At 69.1% G+C, this 18331-nt stretch overlaps 3 protein-coding genes across 3 annotated transcripts; 2 read left to right on the top strand and 1 right to left on the bottom strand.

The window, feature by feature from the left end:
- Positions 1-8: 8 nt before the first annotated feature.
- On the bottom strand, positions 9-2033 carry WDR83 (WD repeat domain 83). Its single transcript, XM_084223936.1, has 9 exons — positions 1891-2033; positions 1470-1590; positions 1290-1395; positions 1132-1180; positions 876-1002; positions 728-795; positions 522-630; positions 327-441; positions 9-254 (listed from the first exon to the last, which is right to left on the bottom strand). The coding sequence occupies exons 1-9, from the start codon at positions 1991-1993 to the stop codon at positions 102-104; spliced, it is 951 nt and encodes a 316-aa protein (XP_084080062.1). The 5' UTR covers positions 1994-2033; the 3' UTR covers positions 9-101.
- A 16-nt stretch (positions 2034-2049) lies between these two features.
- On the top strand, positions 2050-3893 carry WDR83OS (WD repeat domain 83 opposite strand). Its single transcript, XM_084223933.1, has 4 exons — positions 2050-2136; positions 2240-2345; positions 3599-3696; positions 3771-3893. The coding sequence occupies exons 1-4, from the start codon at positions 2102-2104 to the stop codon at positions 3835-3837; spliced, it is 306 nt and encodes a 101-aa protein (XP_084080059.1). The 5' UTR covers positions 2050-2101; the 3' UTR covers positions 3838-3893.
- Positions 3894-5256: 1363 nt separating this feature from the next.
- Positions 5257-18317, top strand: MAN2B1 (mannosidase alpha class 2B member 1). Its single transcript, XM_084223857.1, has 24 exons — positions 5257-5349; positions 5670-5772; positions 6632-6805; positions 8067-8260; positions 9217-9349; positions 10797-10939; positions 12616-12732; positions 12821-12903; positions 12992-13112; positions 13195-13273; positions 13375-13484; positions 13586-13693; positions 13785-13901; positions 13989-14213; positions 14383-14480; positions 14571-14688; positions 14768-14886; positions 14963-15064; positions 15155-15242; positions 15825-15905; positions 15989-16204; positions 17286-17435; positions 17993-18095; positions 18175-18317. Exons 1-24 carry the CDS (start codon positions 5275-5277, stop codon positions 18300-18302), a joined length of 2985 nt encoding a protein of 994 aa, XP_084079983.1. The 5' UTR covers positions 5257-5274; the 3' UTR covers positions 18303-18317.
- The last annotated feature ends 14 nt before the right edge of the window (positions 18318-18331 follow it).

The raw sequence follows: 18331 nt of genomic DNA, 5'->3' as shown, positions 1-18331 counted from the left end.
AGCTCCCAATAAAGCACAGCAGGGTCTCCACTGGGGGTTTATTCCTCGTGTCACCGGGGTCCCGCCGGGCCCTGCCAGGTGTTGGGGACCCCCGGGCCCCCTCAGGTGTCGGGGTCCCCCTCGGGCTGGAAGGTGTCCTCGCGCCACAGCGTCACCTGGCCCTGGGTGGCCACCAGCAGGCAGGGCAGGCTGGGGTGGAAGGCCAGCGACTGCACCACGCCCTGGCCCACGGGCAGGCTGAGTGCCAGAGAACCCTGAGGGGACACCGGGGGGGTGTCAGGGGGGGTCGGCAGTGTCCCCAACCCCCCCTCGGGACCCTCCCTCACCTCCAGCAGGTCCCAGAAGTAGACGTGGCCGTCCTCGGAGGCGCAGCCCACGTGCGTGTCCAGCTCGTTGAGGACGCAGTCCAGCCTGTACGTGGTGCTGCGGTGCCCCGTGTACCTGGGGAGGGGACGGGGCTGAGTTGGGGGTCCCCCAAAGCCCCCGGGGGGCGCGGGGAATGTCTGGGGGGGGTCCCATACTCGCCCAGCAGCTCCCCGGTGTCCTTGTCCAGCAGCCTCAGCGTGGAGTCCAGGCTGGCGGCCAGCACGCACTGCCCGTCCTTGCTGAAGCACACGCTGGTGATGGGGCCTGGGGGGCACACGGGGAGTTTGGGGGGTCCCGCCGAGCCCCCCCAAGCTTTGGGAGACCCCCCCAAGCTTTGGGAGCCCACCCCAGCCCCACTCACTGCCGATGTAGTCGGAGCAGAGCTGCCCCGTGCGGAGGTCGTAGCGCCGAACCCGCCCGTCCACGGAGCTGCGGGGAAGGATGGGGGAGGTTTAGGGGGTCCCCCCCAATTCTGGGGGCGCCCCGGTGCCGGGGGGCTCGTTCCTCACCCCGTCAGGATCTCGTGGGCTGAGAGCTTCACGCTGGAGATGCCGTCCTTGGCCTCGTCCAGCACCTGGATGGGGTCGGGGCGGCGGGAGCGGCAGTCCCAGCAGCGAACCGTGGAGTCGATGGAGCCTGGGGGAAGAGGGGGGTTCAGAGGGGAAAAAAAGGGGGATCAGGATGGGAAAAGGGGGATCAGGGTGGGAAAAGGGGGATCAGGGTGGGAAAAGGGGGTGCAGGGTGCCCCCCAACCCACTCCCTCACCGGACACAATGACAGTGGCTTCCTCGTTGAACTGGACGCAATTTACCTTCTGTGGGAGGAGCAGGCAATCAGAACCTCGATCGGCACGCAGGATCCCAAATCCCCCTCCCCAAATGCCACCCCCAGAGCCCCAGCTCCCCCCGCCGACCCCTCCTCACCCCGGCGTGTCCCCGGTACTTGCGGACCACCTGCCCGGTGCTCACGTCCCACAGCGCCACGGCTTTGTCGGCGCCGCCGGAGCAGATCTGGCTGTTGTCGAAGGATCTGCGGGGGGGTCCCGTGAGCGCGGCTGGGGGGGTTCCCCGAATTGGGGAGGGGTCCCCGAAGCCCCTCCTTACCCCGCGGCGTCCAGCACCTCGTAGCCGTGGCCCTGGTAGGTGCGCAGGGCTGTGCCTTTGTGCGGGTTCCAGAGCTTCAGCGTCTTGTCGCTGCCGCATGTCAGGCAGTAATTCCCGTCCGCTGCGGGGGTGAACGGCCGTGAGCACCGGGACCCCATGCCCGGGACACCGGGAGATCCCCGGGACCCTCTGCCCCGGACACCGGGGGATCCCCGGGACCCTCTGCCCCGGACACCGGGTGATCCCGGCGACTCCCTGCCCCGGACACAGGGAGATCCCCGGGACCCTCTGCCCCGGACACCGGGTGATCCCGAGGACCCCCACACCGGCACTCCCCTCCCGCTTCCCAGCCTCCATCCCCCGCTCCTGCTCTCTTCCCCCGGCCCGTTTCCCCCCGGTATCCCGGTATCTCCGGTCTCACCGTTGAAGCGGGCGGCCCGCACCGCTCCCTGCCCGCACTGCAGGCTCTGCACCCGCTGCCGAGGCAGCTCGGGCCGGGCGGGCCGCGGCCTCGGGAACGCCATGGCGGGGCCGGTGCCGGCACCGGGGGCGGAACCGGGGCCGGCACCGGGGGCCGGGCTCCTTCCGGCGGCGGCGGCGGAAGAGGCGGAGGCGGCGGCGGCGGCGGGGCCATGGCGGACCCGCGGAGACCGGGCAAAGTGGCCAGGTGTGAGCGCGGGCAGAAGAGAGGAGGGACCGGCAGAACCGGGGAGGGATCCGCGGGGATCCCGGTGGCCCGGCCCGCCTGACGGAGCCCCGTTTCCCGCCAGGTACAAGCCCCCGGCCACCGAGACCAACCCGGCGCTGGAAGACCCGACCCCCGACTACATGAACCTGCTGGGGATGGTGTTCAGCATGTGCGGGCTCATGCTCAAGGTGGGGCACCGGGGTGGGAACGGGGATCGGCACCGGGGTGGGCACCGGGATGGGAACGGGGATCGGCAGCGGGATGGGCACCGGGTGGGCCCCGGGACAGGCCCCCGTCACTGTTCTGAGGGGAATTCGGGGCAGGGAGAGCCCCTGAGGGTCTCAGCGCCATTCCCGGGGGTCTCAGGGCTCTCCTGCCCATCCCGGGGGTCTCAGGCCCCACCCCGGGGGTCCCAGGCCCCATCTCCGGGGGTCTCAGGGCTCTCCTGCCCATTCCCGAAGTCTCAGGCCCCATCCCGGGGGTCTCAGGCCCCATCCCCGGGTGTCTCTGGGCTCTCCCGCCCATCCCCGGGGGTCTCAGACCCCATCCCCGGGGGTCTCTGAGCTCTCCCGCCCATCCCCGGGGGTCTCAGACCCCATCCCCGGGCGTCTCTGAGCTCTCCCGCCTATCCCGGGGGTCCCAGGCCCCATCCCCGGGGGTCTCTGTGCTCTCCTGCCCATCCCGGGGGTCTCAGGCCCCACCCCGGGGGTCCCAGGCCCCATCTCCGGGGGTCTCAGGGCTCTCCTGCCCATTCCCGAAGTCTCAGGCCCCATCCCGGGGGTTTCAGGCCCCATCCCCGGGGGTCTCTGGGCTCTCCTGCCCATCCCCGGGGGTCTCAGGCCCCATCCCGGGGGTCTCAGGCCCCATCCCCGGGGGTCTCTGGGCTCTCCTGCCCATCCCCGGGGGTCTCTGGGCTCTCCTGCCTATCCCGGAGGTCTCAGGCCCCATCCCGGGGGTCCCAGGCCCCATTCCCGGGGGTCTCTGGGCTCTCCTGCCCATCCCGGGGGTCTCAGGCCCCATCCCCGGGTGTCTCTGGGCTCTCCCGCCCATCCCCGGGGGTCTCAGACCCCATCCCCGGGGGTCTCTGAGCTCTCCCGCCCATCCCCGGGGGTCTCAGACCCCATCCCCGGGGGTCTCTGAGCTCTCCCGCCTATCCCGGGGGTCCCAGGCCCCATCTCCGGGGGTCTCTGGGCTCTCCTGCCCATTCCCGGGGTCTCAGGCCCCATCCCGGGGGTCTCAGGCCCCATCCCGGGGGTCTCAGGCCCCATCCCCGGGCGTCTCTGGGCTCTCCTGCCCATCCCGGGGGTCTCAGGCCCCATCCCCGGGGGTCTCAGGGCTCTCCTGCCCATCCCGGGTGTCCCAGGCCCCATCCCCGCCGGCCCCTCGGGGGTCTCAGGGGTTTTTCCCGGGGGTCTCACGGGTTTTTCCCGGTGGTCCCCAGCTCAAGTGGTGCGCCTGGATCGCCGTTTACTGCTCCTTCATCAGCTTCGCCAACTCGCGCAGCTCCGAGGACACCAAGCAGATGATGAGCAGCTTCATGTGAGTGCCACCCCTGGGTGGGGGTCCCGGGCTGGTTTTTGGGGGTCTCTGACACCTGTGTGTGCCCCTCGCAGGCTCTCCATCTCGGCCGTGGTCATGTCGTACCTGCAGAACCCCCAGCCCATGTCCCCGCCGTGGTGACGGGGATGGGGGGGTCCCCGCAGAGGGGCAATAAAATTGGGGAGGGGGTCCTGGCACTGCTGTGGTTTGTTTGTAGCTGAACGGGGCACGGGGGAGCCCCCCGGGAGAGGGAGGAACGGGGAGGGGGAGTCCTGGGGGTGTCCTGGGGGCTCTGAGGGGCTCTGAGGTGATTTTGAGGGGATTTGGGTGGTCTGAGGGGCTCTGACGTGACTCTGAGGTGACTTTGAGGGGATTTGGGTGGTCTGAGGGAATTCTGAGGGGGCTGTGAGGGGATTTGGGTGATCTGAGGGGCTCTGAGGTAACTTTGAGGGGATTTGGGTGGTCTGAGGGGGCTCTGAGGGGACTCGGGTGGTGTGAGGGGCTCTGAGGCAACTTTGAGGGGATTTGGGTGGTCTGAGGGGGCTCTGAGGAGACTCGGGTGGTCTGAGGGGACTCTGAGGCGACCTCGAGGGGATTTGGGTGGTCTGAGGGGGCTCAGGTGGTCTGAGGGGCTCTGAGGAGGCACTGAGAGGGCTTCGAGTATCTGTGAGGACTCTGAGGGGGCTTGGACGGTCTGAGGGGGCTTCAAGGGGGCTCAGAGGGAATTCTGAGAGGGCTGTGAGGGGCTCTGAGGGGACTTTGAGGCTCTGAGGGGATTTGGGAGGTCTGAGGGGGCTCAGAGGGTCTTAGGGGACTCTGAGGGAACTCTGAGGGGCTCTAAGCAGGCTCTGAGGGGGCTCTGAGGGGATCCGGGTGGTCTGAGGGAGCTCTGAGAGGCTCTGAGGGGATTTGGGTAGTCTGCAGGGCCTCTGAGGGAATTCTGAGGGGTTTATGAGGGGCTCTGAGGGTCTTCGGGAACTCTGAGGGAGCTCTGAGGGGGCTCGGAGAGTCTGAGGGGGCTCTGAGGGGATCCGGGTGGTCTGAGGGAGCTCTGAGGGGGCTCTGAGGGGCTCTGAGCAGGCTGTGAGACGATTCAGGAGCTCTGAGGGGGCTATGAGGGGCTCTGAGCAGGCTCTGAGGGGATTCGGGTAGTCTGAGGGGCCTCTGAGGGAATTCTGAGGGGTTTGTGAGGGACTCTGAGGGGACCCGGGTGGTCTGAGGGAGCTCTGAGAGGCTCTGAGGGGGCTCGGAGAGTCTGAGGGGGCTCTGAGGGGGACTCGTCGTGGGCGGGGCCTCGGGAGCCGCCACAGTTCATTGGCCGCTGGTCGTTTCCCGCCGTTGCAAACGCCCTCCCAGCGAGCTGTCAATCACACCATCTCCTCCACCTCATTGGCTCCCATCTGTTGTCGGTCCCTTGCAGTTCCCCTTAGGCCTCGCCCCTTGTTGCGCTAGCAGCGAATCAGAATGCGGGGCGTGGATTCAGCGCCTTTTCCCGGCCACCTATTGGCTGCCGCACGGGGGGGGGGCGGAGCGATATCCCGTGTCATGTGAGGGCGCGGTCACGTGAGCGCGGGTGTCATGGCGGTGCCCGGGGCGGCGGCGCTGCCGCTGCTGCTGCTCCTGACCGGGGCTGCGGCGGGCTGCGGGTACCAGGTGGGACCGGGACACGCCGGACACACGGACTGGGCACACCAGGATTGCCCGGGGATATGGGGCAGGCGGTGGAGGGGCTGGATAACGGGAGCTGCGATGGGCTGGAGATACCGGGAAGCGCTGAGGGGGGAACCGGAGCGGTCTGAGGGAACGGGAACTGGGAGCGCTGGGCTGGGCTGGGGACGCTGAGGGAACGGGAACTGCCAGCATTGCTTTTGCAACCGCTTCCGGAGCTCAACGGCCACGCCGGGGGTGGATCTCGGGGGGTCCCGGGGGTGCCGCGGGCCCGGCCCGGTCCGAACCCCCCCGAACCCCCCCAGTCGTGCCCCCCGACCCGGCCGGACATGCTGAACGTGCACCTGGTGCCGCACTCGCACGACGACGTGGGCTGGCTCAAGACGGTGGATCAGTACTACTATGGGGGTGCGTGGGGACACCGGGGGGCACGGCGTGTCCCCAAGGCTGCCGTGCGGGCGGGGGTGGCGGCACCGGAGGGAGGGACAGCTGCGGGGGGAGGGTGGGTGACGTGGCAGGGGGACACTGAGTGACACTGCCCTTTGTCACCTTGGGTTTGTCACGTGGCACTTTGTGCGTGTCCCGTCTGGGGCCACCACCCCCCCCCCAAGGGATGTCCCAGCCTGGGTTTTGGGGTGTCCCCATGTCTCCAGCCTGGGTTTTGGGGTGACCCGGTGTCCCCATCCCGGGTTTTTGGGGTGTCCCCGTGTCCCCAGCCCCAGGTTTTTGGGGTGACCCGGTGTCCCCATGTCCACACCCCGGGTTTTTGGGGTGTCTCCGTGTCCCCACCCCGGGTTTTTGGGGTGACCCAGTGTCCCCATCCCAGGTTTTTGGGGTGTCCCCGTGTCCCCACCCCGGGTTTTGGGGTGTCCCGGTGTCCTCGTGTCCCCACCCCGGGGTTTTGGGGTGTCCCCAGGCCCAGGTTTTGGGGTGACCCCGTGTCCCCTGTCCCCAGTGCGGAACCGGGAGCAGCACGCGGGCGTGCAGTACATCCTGGACTCGGTGGTGGCCCAGCCCCGGGGTTTTGGGGTGTCCCCATGTCCCCACCCCGGGGTTTTGGGGTGTCCCCGGGTTTTGGGGTGACCCGGTGACCCCGTGTCCCTGTCCCCAGTGCGGAACCGGGAGCAGCACGCGGGCGTGCAGTACATCCTGGACTCGGTGGTGGCCCAGCCCCGGGGTTTTGGGGTGTCCCCATGTCCCCACCCCGGGGTTTTGGGGTGTCCCCGGGTTTTGGGGTGACCCGGTGACCCCGTGTCCCTGTCCCCAGTGCGGAACCGGGAGCAGCACGCGGGTGTGCAGTACATCCTGGACTCGGTGGTGGCCCAGCTGGCCGCTGTCCCCTCCCGGCGCTTTGTCTATGCTGAGGTGGCGTTCCTGGCGCGCTGGTGGCAGCAGCAGGGCCCGGCCACCCGCAGGCTGGTCAGGGAGCTGGTGCAGCAGGGTACGGGGCGCTGGGAGGGACTGGGAGGGACTGGGAGGGACTGGGAGGGACTGGGAGGGGAACTGGGGACACGGGGAGGGATTGGGAAGGGAATTGGGGGCACTGGGAGGGACTGGGAAGGGTATTGGGGGCACTGGGAGGGACTGGGAGGGGCACTGGGGGCACTGGGAGGGGCACTGGAGGGATTGGGGGGGCACTGGGGACATTGGGAGAGGCATTGGGAGAACTGGAAGGGGCACTGGGGGCACTGGGAGAGGCATTGGGAGAACTGGAAGGGGCACTGGGGGCACTGGGAGGGACGGGGAACGGCATTGGGGGCCCTGGGGGCCATGGGAGGGGCATTGGGGGCACTAGTATTTTGGGGTGCTGTGTCCCCTGAGGGGATTTTGGGGTGCTGTCGGTGTTCCCTGATGGGATTTTGGGGGGCTGTGTCCCATGAGGGGATTCTGGGGGGCTCAGGGTCTCCCCCAAGGCGATTTTGGGGTGCTGTGGGCGCCCCCTGAGTGGATTTTGGGGTGCTGTGGGTGTTCCCCGAGTGGATTTTGGGGTGCTGTGGGTGTTCCCCGAGTGGATTTCGGGGTTCTGTGGGTGTTCCCTGGTGGATTTTGGGGTGCTGTCCCCCCAGGGAGGCTGGAGCTGGTTGGGGGGGGCTGGTGCATGAGCGACGAGGCGGCGGCGCACTACGCGGGGGCCCTGCAGCAGCAGGCCCTGGGGGTTTTGGGGTGCTCTGTCCCCCCTGATGGATTTCGGGGTGCTCAGGATCCCCCCCTGATGGATTTCGGGGTGCTGTGTCCCCAGGGAGGCTGGAGCTGGTCGGGGGGGGCTGGTGCATGAGCGACGAGGCGGCGGCGCACTACGCGGGCGCCCTGCAGCAGCAGGCCCTGGGGGTTTTGGGGTGCTCAGGATCCCCCCCGATGGATTTTGGGGTGCTGTGGGTGTTCCCCGAGTGGATTTTGGGGTGCTGTCCCCCCAGGGAGGCTGGAGCTGGTCGGGGGGGGCTGGTGCATGAGCGACGAGGCGGCGGCGCACTACGCGGGGGCCCTGCAGCAGCAGGCCCTGGGGGTTTTGGGGTGCTCAGGATCCCCCCCTGATGGATTTCGGGGTGCTGCCCCCCCAGGGAGGCTGGAGCTGGTCGGGGGGGGCTGGTGCATGAGCGACGAGGCGGCGGCGCACTACGCGGGGGCCCTGCAGCAGCAGGCCCTGGGGGTTTTGGGGTGCTCAGGGTCCCCCCCTGATGGATTTTGGGGTGCTGTGTCCCCAGGGAGGCTGGAGCTGGTTGGGGGGGGCTGGTGCATGAGCGACGAGGCGGCGGCGCACTACGCGGGCGCCCTGCAGCAGCAGGCCCTGGGCCGGCGCTTCCTGCGCCGCCTCTTCGGGGACTGCGGCTCCCCGCGCGTGGCCTGGCAGATCGACCCCTTCGGGCACGCCCGCGAGCTGGCCGCCACCTTCGCGCAGGTGGGGCACCCCGGCACCCCGACCCCTGCACCCCCAGACCTTCCCAGAGCTTCCCCTGCACCCCCAGACCTTTCCGTGCACCCCCAAATCTTCCCAGAGCTTCCAGTGCACTCCCAAACCTTCCTGGGCATCCCCAAACCTCCCCAAACCTTTCCCTGCACCCTCAAACCTGCCCCTGCATCCCCGAACCTCCCCAGAGCTTCTCCTGCATCCCCAAACCTTCCCCTGCACCCTCAAACCTGCCCCTGCATCCCCAAACCTCCCCAGAGCTTCCCCTGCATCCCCAAACCTTCCCCTGCACCCTCAAACCTGGCCCTGCATCCCCGAACCTTCCTGGGCATCCCTAAACCTCCCCAAACCTTCCCCTGCACCCCCAGACCTTTCCCTGCATCCCTGAACCTGCTCCTGCATCCCCAAACCTCCCCAGAGCTTCCCCTGCACCCCCAAACCTTTCCCTGCTCCCCCAAACCTTCCTGGGCATCCCCAAATCAGCCCCAGAGCTTCCCCTGCACCCCCAAACCTTCCCCTGCACCCCCAAACCTTTCCCTGCATTCTCAAACCTCCCCAGAGCTTCCCTTGCACCCCCAAATCAGCCTCAGGGTCCCCAAACCTTCTCCTGCACCCCCAGACCTTTCCCTGCATCCCCGAACCTTCCCAGAGCTTCCAGTGCACTCCCAAACCTTCTTGGGCATCCCCAAATCAGCCCCAAACCTTCCCCTGCACCCCCAAACCTGCCCCTGCCCCCCAGATGGGCTACAACGGGCTGTGATGGGATATTGGGGACCCCCAGTGACCCCCATGACCCCGTGCCCCCCAGATGGGCTGTGATGGGGTATGATGGGGTATTGGGGACCCCCAGTGACCCCCATGACCCCGTGCCCCCCAGATGGGCTGTGATGGGGTATGATGGGGTATTGGGGACCCCCAGTGACCCCCATGACCCCCGTGCCCCCCAGATGGGCTACGACGGGCTCTTCCTGGGCCGCGTGGACCACCAGGACAAGGGGGCTCGGCAGCGGCGCCGGGAGCTGGAGCTGATCTGGAGGGGCAGCGACAGCCTGGAGCCCCCCCGGGCCGACATCTTCACCGGTGACCCCCCCCGGGACCCCCAGACTGACCCTGGGACCCCCCCGGGACCCCCAGACTGCCCCCAGGACCCCCAGACTGACCCTGGGACCCCCCCCGGACCCCCAGACTGGCCCCGGGACCCCCAGACTGCCCCTGGGACCCCCCCTGGGACCCCCAGACTGGCCCTGGGATCCCCAGACTGGCCCTGGGACCCCAAACTGCCCCTGTGCCCCCCCCCAGGACCCCCAGACTGCCCCTGGGACCTCCAGACTGCCCCTGTGCCCCCCTGCCAGTGACCCCCAAACTGCCCCTGTCCCCTCCCCTCCTGTCCCCTCCCACCCCTTTCCAAGGTTTTGTCCCTTGTCCCCTCCCAGGACTGACCCCAGCCCCTCCCTCCTGTCCCCATGGTGTCCCCATGGCTGTCCCCATGGTGTCCCCTTCTCGTTTCTCCCTCTTTGCCCCATCCCAGCCATGTCCCCTGTCCCCAGCCATGTCCCCAGCTGTGTCCCCTGTCCCCAGCCATGTCCCTGTCCCCCCTGGCTCTGTCCCTAGCCATGTCCCCTGTACCCAGCCCTGTCCCCAGCCGTGTTCCCTGTCCCCAGCCATGTCCCTGTCCCCAGCCATGTCCCTGTCCCCAGCCGTGTCCCCTGTCCCCAGCCATGTCCCCAGCCATGTCCCCTGTCCCCAGCCATGTCCCTGTCCCCAGCCGTGTCCCCTGTCCCCAGCCCTGTCCCCAGCCATGTCCCTGTCCCCAGCCGTGTCCCCTGTCCCCTGTCCCCAGCCCTGTCCCCAGCCATGTCCCCTGTCCCCAGCCATGTCCTGTGTCCCCAGCCGTGTCCCTTGTCCCCAGCCATGTCCCTGTCCCCCCGGCTCTGTCCCCAGCCGTGTCCCTGTCCCCAGCTGTGTCCCTGTCCCCAGCCATGTCCCTTGTCCCCAGCCATGTCCCTAGCCGTGTCCCCAGCCATGTCCCTGTCCCCAGCCCTGTCCCCAGCCGTGTCCCTGTCCCCAGCCGTGTCCCCTGTCCCCAGCCATGTTCCTGTCCCTAGCCATGTCCCCAGCCATGTCCCTTCTCCCCAGCCATGTCCCTGTCCCCCTGGCTCTGTCCCCAGCCGTGTCCCCTGTCCCCAGCCATGTCCCCTGTCCCCAGCTGTGTCCCTGTCCCCATCCATGTCCGTGTCCCCAACCATGTCCCCAGCCGTGTCCCTGTCCCCAGCCATGTCCCCTGTCCCCCTTGGCTCTGTCCCCAGCCATGTCCTGTGTCCCCAGCCCTGTCCCCAGCCGTGTCCTCTGTCCCCAGCCGTGTCCCCTGTCCCCAGCCATGTCCCCAGCCATGTCCCCTGTCCCCATCCATGTCCCTGTCCCCCCTGGCTCTGTCCCCAGCCATGTCCCCTGTCCCCAGCCAAGTCCCCAGCCCCGTCCCCACCCACCCCACCCCTGGTGGCCGGGGAGGTGACATGGCTGTCCCCAGGGATCCTGCCCAACGTGTACGACCCCCCCTCGGGGCTGTGCTGGGACCAGCTCTGCACCGACGCCCCCGTGGTGGACGGGGACGGCCCCGAGCGCAACGTGGACGCCGTGGTCACCTCCTTCCTGCGGGCCGCGGCCACCCAGGTCCTGACAGGGCCACAGGGGGCTGGCACCCCCGGGGAGGGGGGTCCTGGGTGTCCCTGTCCCCTGGGGTGGGGTCCCGGGTGTCCCTGTCCCCCTGGGATGGGGTCCCTGTTCCCTGGGGTGGGATTCCTAGGGGTCCTGGGGTGGCTTCCTGGGTGTCCCTGTCCCCCTGGGGTGGGGTCCCAAGGGTCCCTGTCCCCTGGGATGGTGTCCCTGTCCCCTGGGATTGGGTCCCGGGTGTCCCTGTCCCCTGGGGTAGGATTCCTAGGGGTCCTGGGGTGGCTTCCTGGGTGTCCCTGTCCCCTGGGGTGGGATCCCCAGGTGTCCCTGGCTGTCCCTGTGCCCTGGGCGGGGGTCTCTGTCCCCCTGGGATGGGTTTTCTGGGTGTCCCTGTCCCCTGGGGTGGGATTCCTGGTGTCCCTGTCCCCTGGGATGGGGTGCCAGGTGTCCCTGTCCCCTGGGGTGGGATCCCTGGGTGTCCCTGTCCCCCTGGGATGAGCTTCCTGGGGGTCCTGGGGTGGGTTCCTGGTGTCCCTGTCCCCTGGGATGGGGTCCTGGGTGTCACTGTCCCCTGGGATGGGGTCCTGGGTGTCCCTGTCCCCTGGGATGGGGTCCCGGGTGTCCCTGTCCCCTGGGATGGGGTCCCTGTCCCCCTGGGATGGGGTCCCAGGTGTCCCTGTCCCCCTGGGGTGGGCTTCCTGGTGGTCTTGGGGTGGGTTCCTAGTGTCCCTGTCCCCCTGGGATTGGGTCCCAGGTGTCCCTGTCCCCTGGGATGGGGTCCCAAGGGTCCCTGTCCCCTGGGGTGGGCTTCCTGGGGGTCCTGGGGTGGGTTCCTGGGTGTCCCTGTTCCGTGGGATTGGGTCCCGGGTGTCCCTGTCCCCCTGGGATGGGGTCCCAGGTGTCCCTGTCCCCTCGGATGGGGTCCCTGTCCCCTCGGATGGGGTCCCAGGTGTCCCTGTCCCCCTGGGGTGGGGTCCCAAGGGTCCCTGTCCCCTGGGGTGGGGGTCCCAAGGGTCCCTGTCCCCCTGGGGTGGGCTTCCTGGGGATCCTGGGGTGGGTTCCTGGGTGTCCCTGTCCCCTGGGGTGGGATCCCTGGGTGTCCCTGTTCCCTGGGGTGGGGTCCTGGGTGTTCCTGTCCCCCTGGGGTGGCCTTTTTGGGTGTCCCTGTCCCCTGGGGTGGGGGTCCCAGGTGTCCCTGTCCCCTGGGATGGGATTTCTGGGTGCTCCTGTGCCGCAGGCAGGGGTCCTTGGCTGTCCCTATCCCCTGGGTGAGGGTCCCTGCCTGTCCCTGTGCCCTGGGTGAGGGTCCCTGGCTGTCCCTATCCCCTGGGTGAGGGTCCCTGGCTGTCCCTATCCCCTGGGTGAGGGTCCCTGGCTGTCCCTGTGCCCCAGGCAGGGGTCCCTGGCTGTGTCCCTGCCCTGGCTGAGGGTCCCTGGCTGTGTCCCTGCCCTGGGTGAGGGTCCCTGGCTGTCCCTGTGCCCCGGGTGGGGGTCCCTGGCTGTCCCTGGCTGTTGCTGTGCCCCGGGCGGGGGTCCCTGGCTGTCCCTATGCCCCGGGCAGGGGTCCCTGGCTGTCCCTGGCTGTCCCTGGCTGTCCCTGGGCGGGGGTCCCTGGCTGTGTCCCTGTCTGTCCCCCTGCCCGGGGCGGGGGTCCCACGCCCTGTCCCCCTCCCCAGGCCCGGCAGTACCGCACCAACCACATCGTGATGACCATGGGCTCCGACTTCCACTACGAGAACGCCCACCTGTGGTTCAAGAACCTGGACAAGCTCATTGCCCACGCCAACGCCCGGGTGAGGGGCTGTCCCCACCCCCCCACGGTGTCCCCAACCCCCTCTGATGTCCCCAAACGCCCCCTGACCCCCCCCACTCTGTCCCCAGCAAGCCAACGGCAGCCTCGTCCACGCCCTGTACTCCACCCCCTCCTGTTACCTGCGGGAGCTGCACCGGGCCAACCTCACCTGGTGAGGGCGGGGCCGAGGGGCAGGGGAGGGGCCGAGGGGCGGGCAGGACGGACAGACGGACGGACAGACAGCTGGGGTGTCCCACCAGGCCCCTGAAGACAGACGATTTCTTCCCCTACTCGGACGGACCCCACCAGTTCTGGACCGGCTACTTCAGCAGCCGCCCGGCCTTCAAGGGCTACGAGCGGCTCAGCAGCGGCTTCCTGCAGGTGAGGGGACACCTGGGGGACCCCTGCAGGTCTTGGGGACCCCCCTGTCGGGCACCCCTCAAACACCAGTTCCACCCCCCAGATCTGCAGCCAGCTGGAAACCCTGGCCGGGCCCTCGGTGCGGGACGGTCCCTACGGCCCTGGGGACAGCTCGGTGCTCCGTGAGTGCCTGGGGGACACCTGGAGGGGACCTGGGGGACACCTGGAGGGGACCTGGGGACCCCCCCACACCCCCCTGACACCCCCTTTTCACCTGGCCAAGGTGAGGCCGTGGCCGTGGCCCAGCACCACGACGCCGTGGCCGGCACCGAGAGGCAGCACGTGGCCGACGACTACGCCCGGCAGCTGGCCAAGGGCTGGGACAGCTGCCAGGTGAGCCCCACACCTGCCCACCTGGGGGTGCAGGTGGGATTTGGGGGGGACAAGGGCAGGTCCCAGAGACCCCCTCCCCAAATCTTTGCCACCCCTGGCAGGTGCTGGTGGCCAACGCCCTGTCCCTCCTGGGGGGCACCAAGGAGCCCCTGGTGTTCTGCAACGCCCTCAACATCAGCGTGTGCCCCCTCAGCGAGACCGCCCCTCACGTGAGCACCTGGTGGGGGAACCTTTGGGGGGGTGTTCAGGGGGTCCCCAGGGACTGACACCCCCTCCCCACACCGTGTGACCCCTCCCCAGTTCACCGTGATCCTCTACAACCCCCTGTCCTGGGACGTCACCTGGCCCGTGCGGCTGCCGGTCAGGGCCACCTCCTACGCTGTCACCGACCCTCAGGGCCGGCCCGTGGCCAGCCAGGTGAGCCCCTCTCCCACCTCTACCCACCGACCCCCCCTCTGTCACCCCCTGCCACCCCCTGACCCGTCCCTGTCACCCCTTCCCCAGGTGGTCCCGGTGTCCGGTGTCACCCGGCGGCTCCGGGGCGGCGCCGGGTGGGCCCCGGGGGAGCTCCTGTTCCAGGCCTGCGCCCCCCCCTTGGGCTTCAGCACCTTCCAGGTGAAGCAGCTGAGCCCGGAGAGCACCTGGGACCCCTCCAGGGGGCCCTTGGGGACCCCCTGGGACCCTCCCAGGTGGCCCTCGGGGGAGCCAGAGCCGCAGATCGAGAACGAGGTACGGGGACATCGAGGGGACATCGAGGGGACATCAAGGGGACATTGGGGAGGGACGTGGATTTGGGGGGGTGGCTGAGTCCCAGCTCCCAGTTAAACCAGTTAGGGGGTCACTGGGTGACCTGGGGAGGTGGGGAGGGGGTGACCTTACCTGTGTCCCCCCCCTCCAGCACCTGCGTGTCAGGTTCGACCCCATCACGGGGCACCTGCTGGAGATCCACAACCTGGCCAAGGGCATCTCCCTGCCCGTCTTCCAGAGCTTCTACTGGTGAGTCTGGGGCCTTTTGGATTTTGGGGAGGGGTCCCAGGTGAGGGGGGGATCCCCCTGACCCCCTCTGACCCCCCCTGGCCCCTCCAGGTACATGGCCAGCCCTGGGGACGGGCTCAGCCCCCAGGCCTCAGGTGCTTACATCTTCCGGCCCACCAACTCCACGCCCATCCCCGTGGCCAAACGCGCGGCCACGCACCTGCTGAAGGTGGGTGGGGGTCCCGGGGGGGTCCCTGGGATTTGGGGAGGGGTCTGCAGGTGTCACTGAGCGTCCCCGTCCCCCTCAGACGCCGCTGGTGCAGGAGGTGCAGCAGAACTTCTCCGAGTGGTGCTCACAGGTGCTGCGCCTGCGCCCGGGGCAGCCTTACCTGGAGCTGGAGTGGACCGTGGGGCCCATCCCCGTGGGGTGAGCGTGGGGAGGGGTCTGGGGGATCCCCCCACACCTGTCCTGGTGGTGACACACCTGTCCCCTCCCCCCCAAGGGACGGGCTGGGCAGGGAGGTGATCAGCCGCTTCCAGACGCCGCTGCGCACGGCCGGGCGCTTCTACACCGACTCCAACGGGCGCCAGGTGCTGGAGCGCAGGTGAGGCGGCTCAGGTGACCCCCCCGGGACCCCCCCAGGGGCTCAGGTGACCCCCGGGACCCCCTCTTGGGTCACCCCCTCCCCCTCCAGGCGTGACTACCGGCCCACCTGGAACCTGAGCCAGAGCGAGCCCGTGGCGGGGAATTACTACCCAGTGAACACCCGGATCTTCATCAGGGTACCTGGGCACACCTGGGCACAGCTGGGCATAGCTGGGCACACCTGGGGCTGGGCAGGCACACCTGGGCACACCTGGGCACAGCTGGGGCTGGGCAGGCACACCTGGGCACAGCTGGGCACACCTGGGGCTGGGCAGGGCACACCTGGGCACACCTGGGGCTGGGCAGGCACAGCTGGGGCTGGGCAGGGCACACCTGGGCATACCTGGGGCTGGGCAGGGCACACCTGGGCATAGCTGGGGCTGGGCAGAGCACACCTGGGCACAGCTGGGGCTGGGCAGAGCACACCTGAGCACACCTGGGGCTGGGCAGAGCACAGCTGGGCACACCTGGGGCTGGGCAGAGCATAGCTGGGCACACCTGGGGCTGGGCAGGGCACACCTGGGCACACCTAGGGCTGGGCAGGGCACAGCTGGGGCTGGGCAGAGCACACCTGGGCATACCTGGGGCTGGGCAGAACACACCTGGGGCTGGGCAGGGCACACCTGGGGCTTGGCAGGGCACACCTGGGCACACCTAGGGCCGGGCAGGGCACACCTGAGCCCCACCCCACCCTCCTCACACCTGTCCCACCTGGGCAGGACCAGAAGGTGCAGCTGACGGTGCTGACGGATCGCTCCCAGGGCGGCAGCAGCCTCCTGGACGGCTCCCTGGAGCTCATGGTGAGCCGGGCACACCTGGGCACACCTGGGCAGAGGTGACACCACCGAGGGGACACCCATGCCATCACCTGCGCCCCCTCCAGGTGCACCGGCGGCTCCTGCACGACGACAACCGGGGCCTGGGGGAGGCGCTGAACGAGCCAGGTGAAGATGGGCGGGGCCTGGTGGTGCGGGGGCGGCACCTGGTGCTGCTGGACACGGTGGAGGCCTCACCTGAGCAGCACCGGCCGCGGGCACAGGAGCTGGTGACCCCGCCCACCGTGGTGCTGGCACCTGGCACGGGGCCGCAGCTGCGCCAGGTGAGCACACCTGGGAGTGGAGGTGCCACCTGGGAACGGGCGCTGGGGGCCGCTGCTGGTGGGGCTGCGGGGTCACCTGTGCCAGGTGAGCAGGGAGGAGCTCACCTGGTGGGGTCACCTGTGCCAGGTGAGCAGGGAGGAGCTCATCTGGTGGGGTCACCTGTGCCAGGTGAGCAGGGAGAAGCTCACCTGGTGGGGTCACCTGTGCCAGGTGAGCAGGGAGGGGCTCACCTGGTGGGGTCACCTGTGCCAGGTGAGCAGGGAGGAGCTCACCTGGTGGGGTCACCTGTGCCAGGTGAGCAGGGAGAAGCTCACCTGGTGGGGTCACCTGTGCCAGGTGAAGGGTTCTGGGGTCACCTGTGCCAGGTGGGCAGGGCGGGCTCTCCCTGCGGGGTCACCTGTGCCAGGTGAGCAGGGAGGAGCTCACCTGGTGGGGTCACCTGTGCCAGGTGAAGGGTTCTGGGGTCACCTGTGCCAGGTGAGCAGGGAGAAGCCCACCTGGTGGGGTCACCTGTGCCAGGTGAGCAGGGAGAAGCTCACCTGTGCCAGGTGAAGGGTTCTGGGGTCACCTGTGCCAGGTGGGCAGGCTGTGCTCTCCCTGCAGCCTCACCTCTGCCAGGTGGGCAGGGAGGGGTTCTGGGTTCACCTGTGCCAGGTGGGCAGGCTGTGCTGACAGCCTCACCTGTGCCAGGTGGGCAGGCTGTGCTCTCCCTGCAGCCTCACCTGTGCCAGGTGGGCAGGCTGTGCTCTCCCTGCAGCCTCACCTGTGCCAGGTGGGCAGGGTGTGCTGGCAGCCTCACCTGTGCCAGGTGGGCAGGCTGTGCTGACAGCCTCACCTGTGCCTGGTGGGCAGGGCAGGCTGTGCTCTCCCTGCAGCTCACCTGTGCCAGGTGGGCAGGGTGTGCTGACAGCCTCACCTGTGCCAGGTGGGCAGGCTGTGCTGGCAGCCTCACCTGTGCCAGGTGGGCAGGCTGTGCTCTCCCTGCAGCTCACCTGTGCCAGGTGGGCAGGCTGTGCTGACAGCCTCACCTGTGCCAGGTGGGCAGGCTGTGCTGACAGCCTCACCTGTCCCTCCCCGCAGGTGTCGGGGCTGCGCCGGGCGCTGCCCCCCAACGTGCACCTGCTGACGCTGGAGCCGCGCGGCGCCGGCGCCGTCCTGCTGCGCCTGGAGCACCTGTACCAGGTGGGAGAGAGCCACAACGGCTCCCGGGCCGCCAGCGTGGACCTGACGGTACCTGGGGATCAACGGGGCACACCTGGGGATGGGGAACACCTGGGGACAGGGAACACCTGGGAGTGAGGGAACACGTGGGGATGGGGGCACACCTGGGGATGGGGAACACCTGGGGATGGGGCACACCTGGGGATGGGGGTTGGGGGTCACTGCTGGGGGATGCTGAGCTTGTGGGGTCACCTGTGCCAGGTGAGGGGTTCTGGGGTCACCTGCACCAGGTGCTCCAGGGGGTGGAATTGAGGAGGGGTCTCTGCCTGCTCCCCCCAGCCCAGGCTGGGGTCTGGGGTATTTGGGGTGGCTCTGGGGGGTCCCTGCCCTCTCCCCCCACCCCGGGCTGTGCTCTGGGGTATTTGGGGTGGCTCTGCCCTCTCCTCCCAGCCCAGGTTGGGGTCTTTGGGGTATTTGGGGTAACTCTGGGGGGTCTCTAAGAGCCCCCCCAGCTGGGTCTGGGGTATTTGGGGAGGGGTCTCTGCCCTCTCCCCCCACCCTGGGCTGTGCTCTGGGTTATTTGGGGTGGCTCTGGGGGTCTCTGACATCCCCCCCACCGCCCCCAGACCCTTTTCTCGGCCTTCACCGTCACCTCGGTGCAGGAGATGGCGCTGGGGGGGGACATCCCCTTGTCCAGCGTGTCCCGCCTGCTCTGGAACACCCCCACAGGTACTGGGGGGAAGGTTTGGGTGGGGAGGGGTCCTGGGGGGTCTTCACCCCCTCCTCAAACCCCCGACCACCCCCCCAGGTACCCCCAAACCGCGGCGGGGGGCCCGGCTGGACCCTCGGTGCGTGAGGCTGGAGCCGATGGAGATCAGAACCTTCCTGGCCTCTGTGCGGTACAGGGGGCTTGGGGAGGGGCTGGGGGGGGCCTGAGGAGCGCCCCCCACCCCAAAAAAAACCAA

Source organism: Fringilla coelebs (assembly GCF_963513975.1).
Source record: "Fringilla coelebs genome assembly, chromosome: 32".
In the NCBI taxonomy this organism is placed as follows: Eukaryota; Metazoa; Chordata; class Aves; order Passeriformes; family Fringillidae; genus Fringilla; species Fringilla coelebs.
The sequence above is the reverse complement of the archived record's forward strand: the minus strand, read 5'-3'. Positions and strand labels throughout refer to the sequence as shown.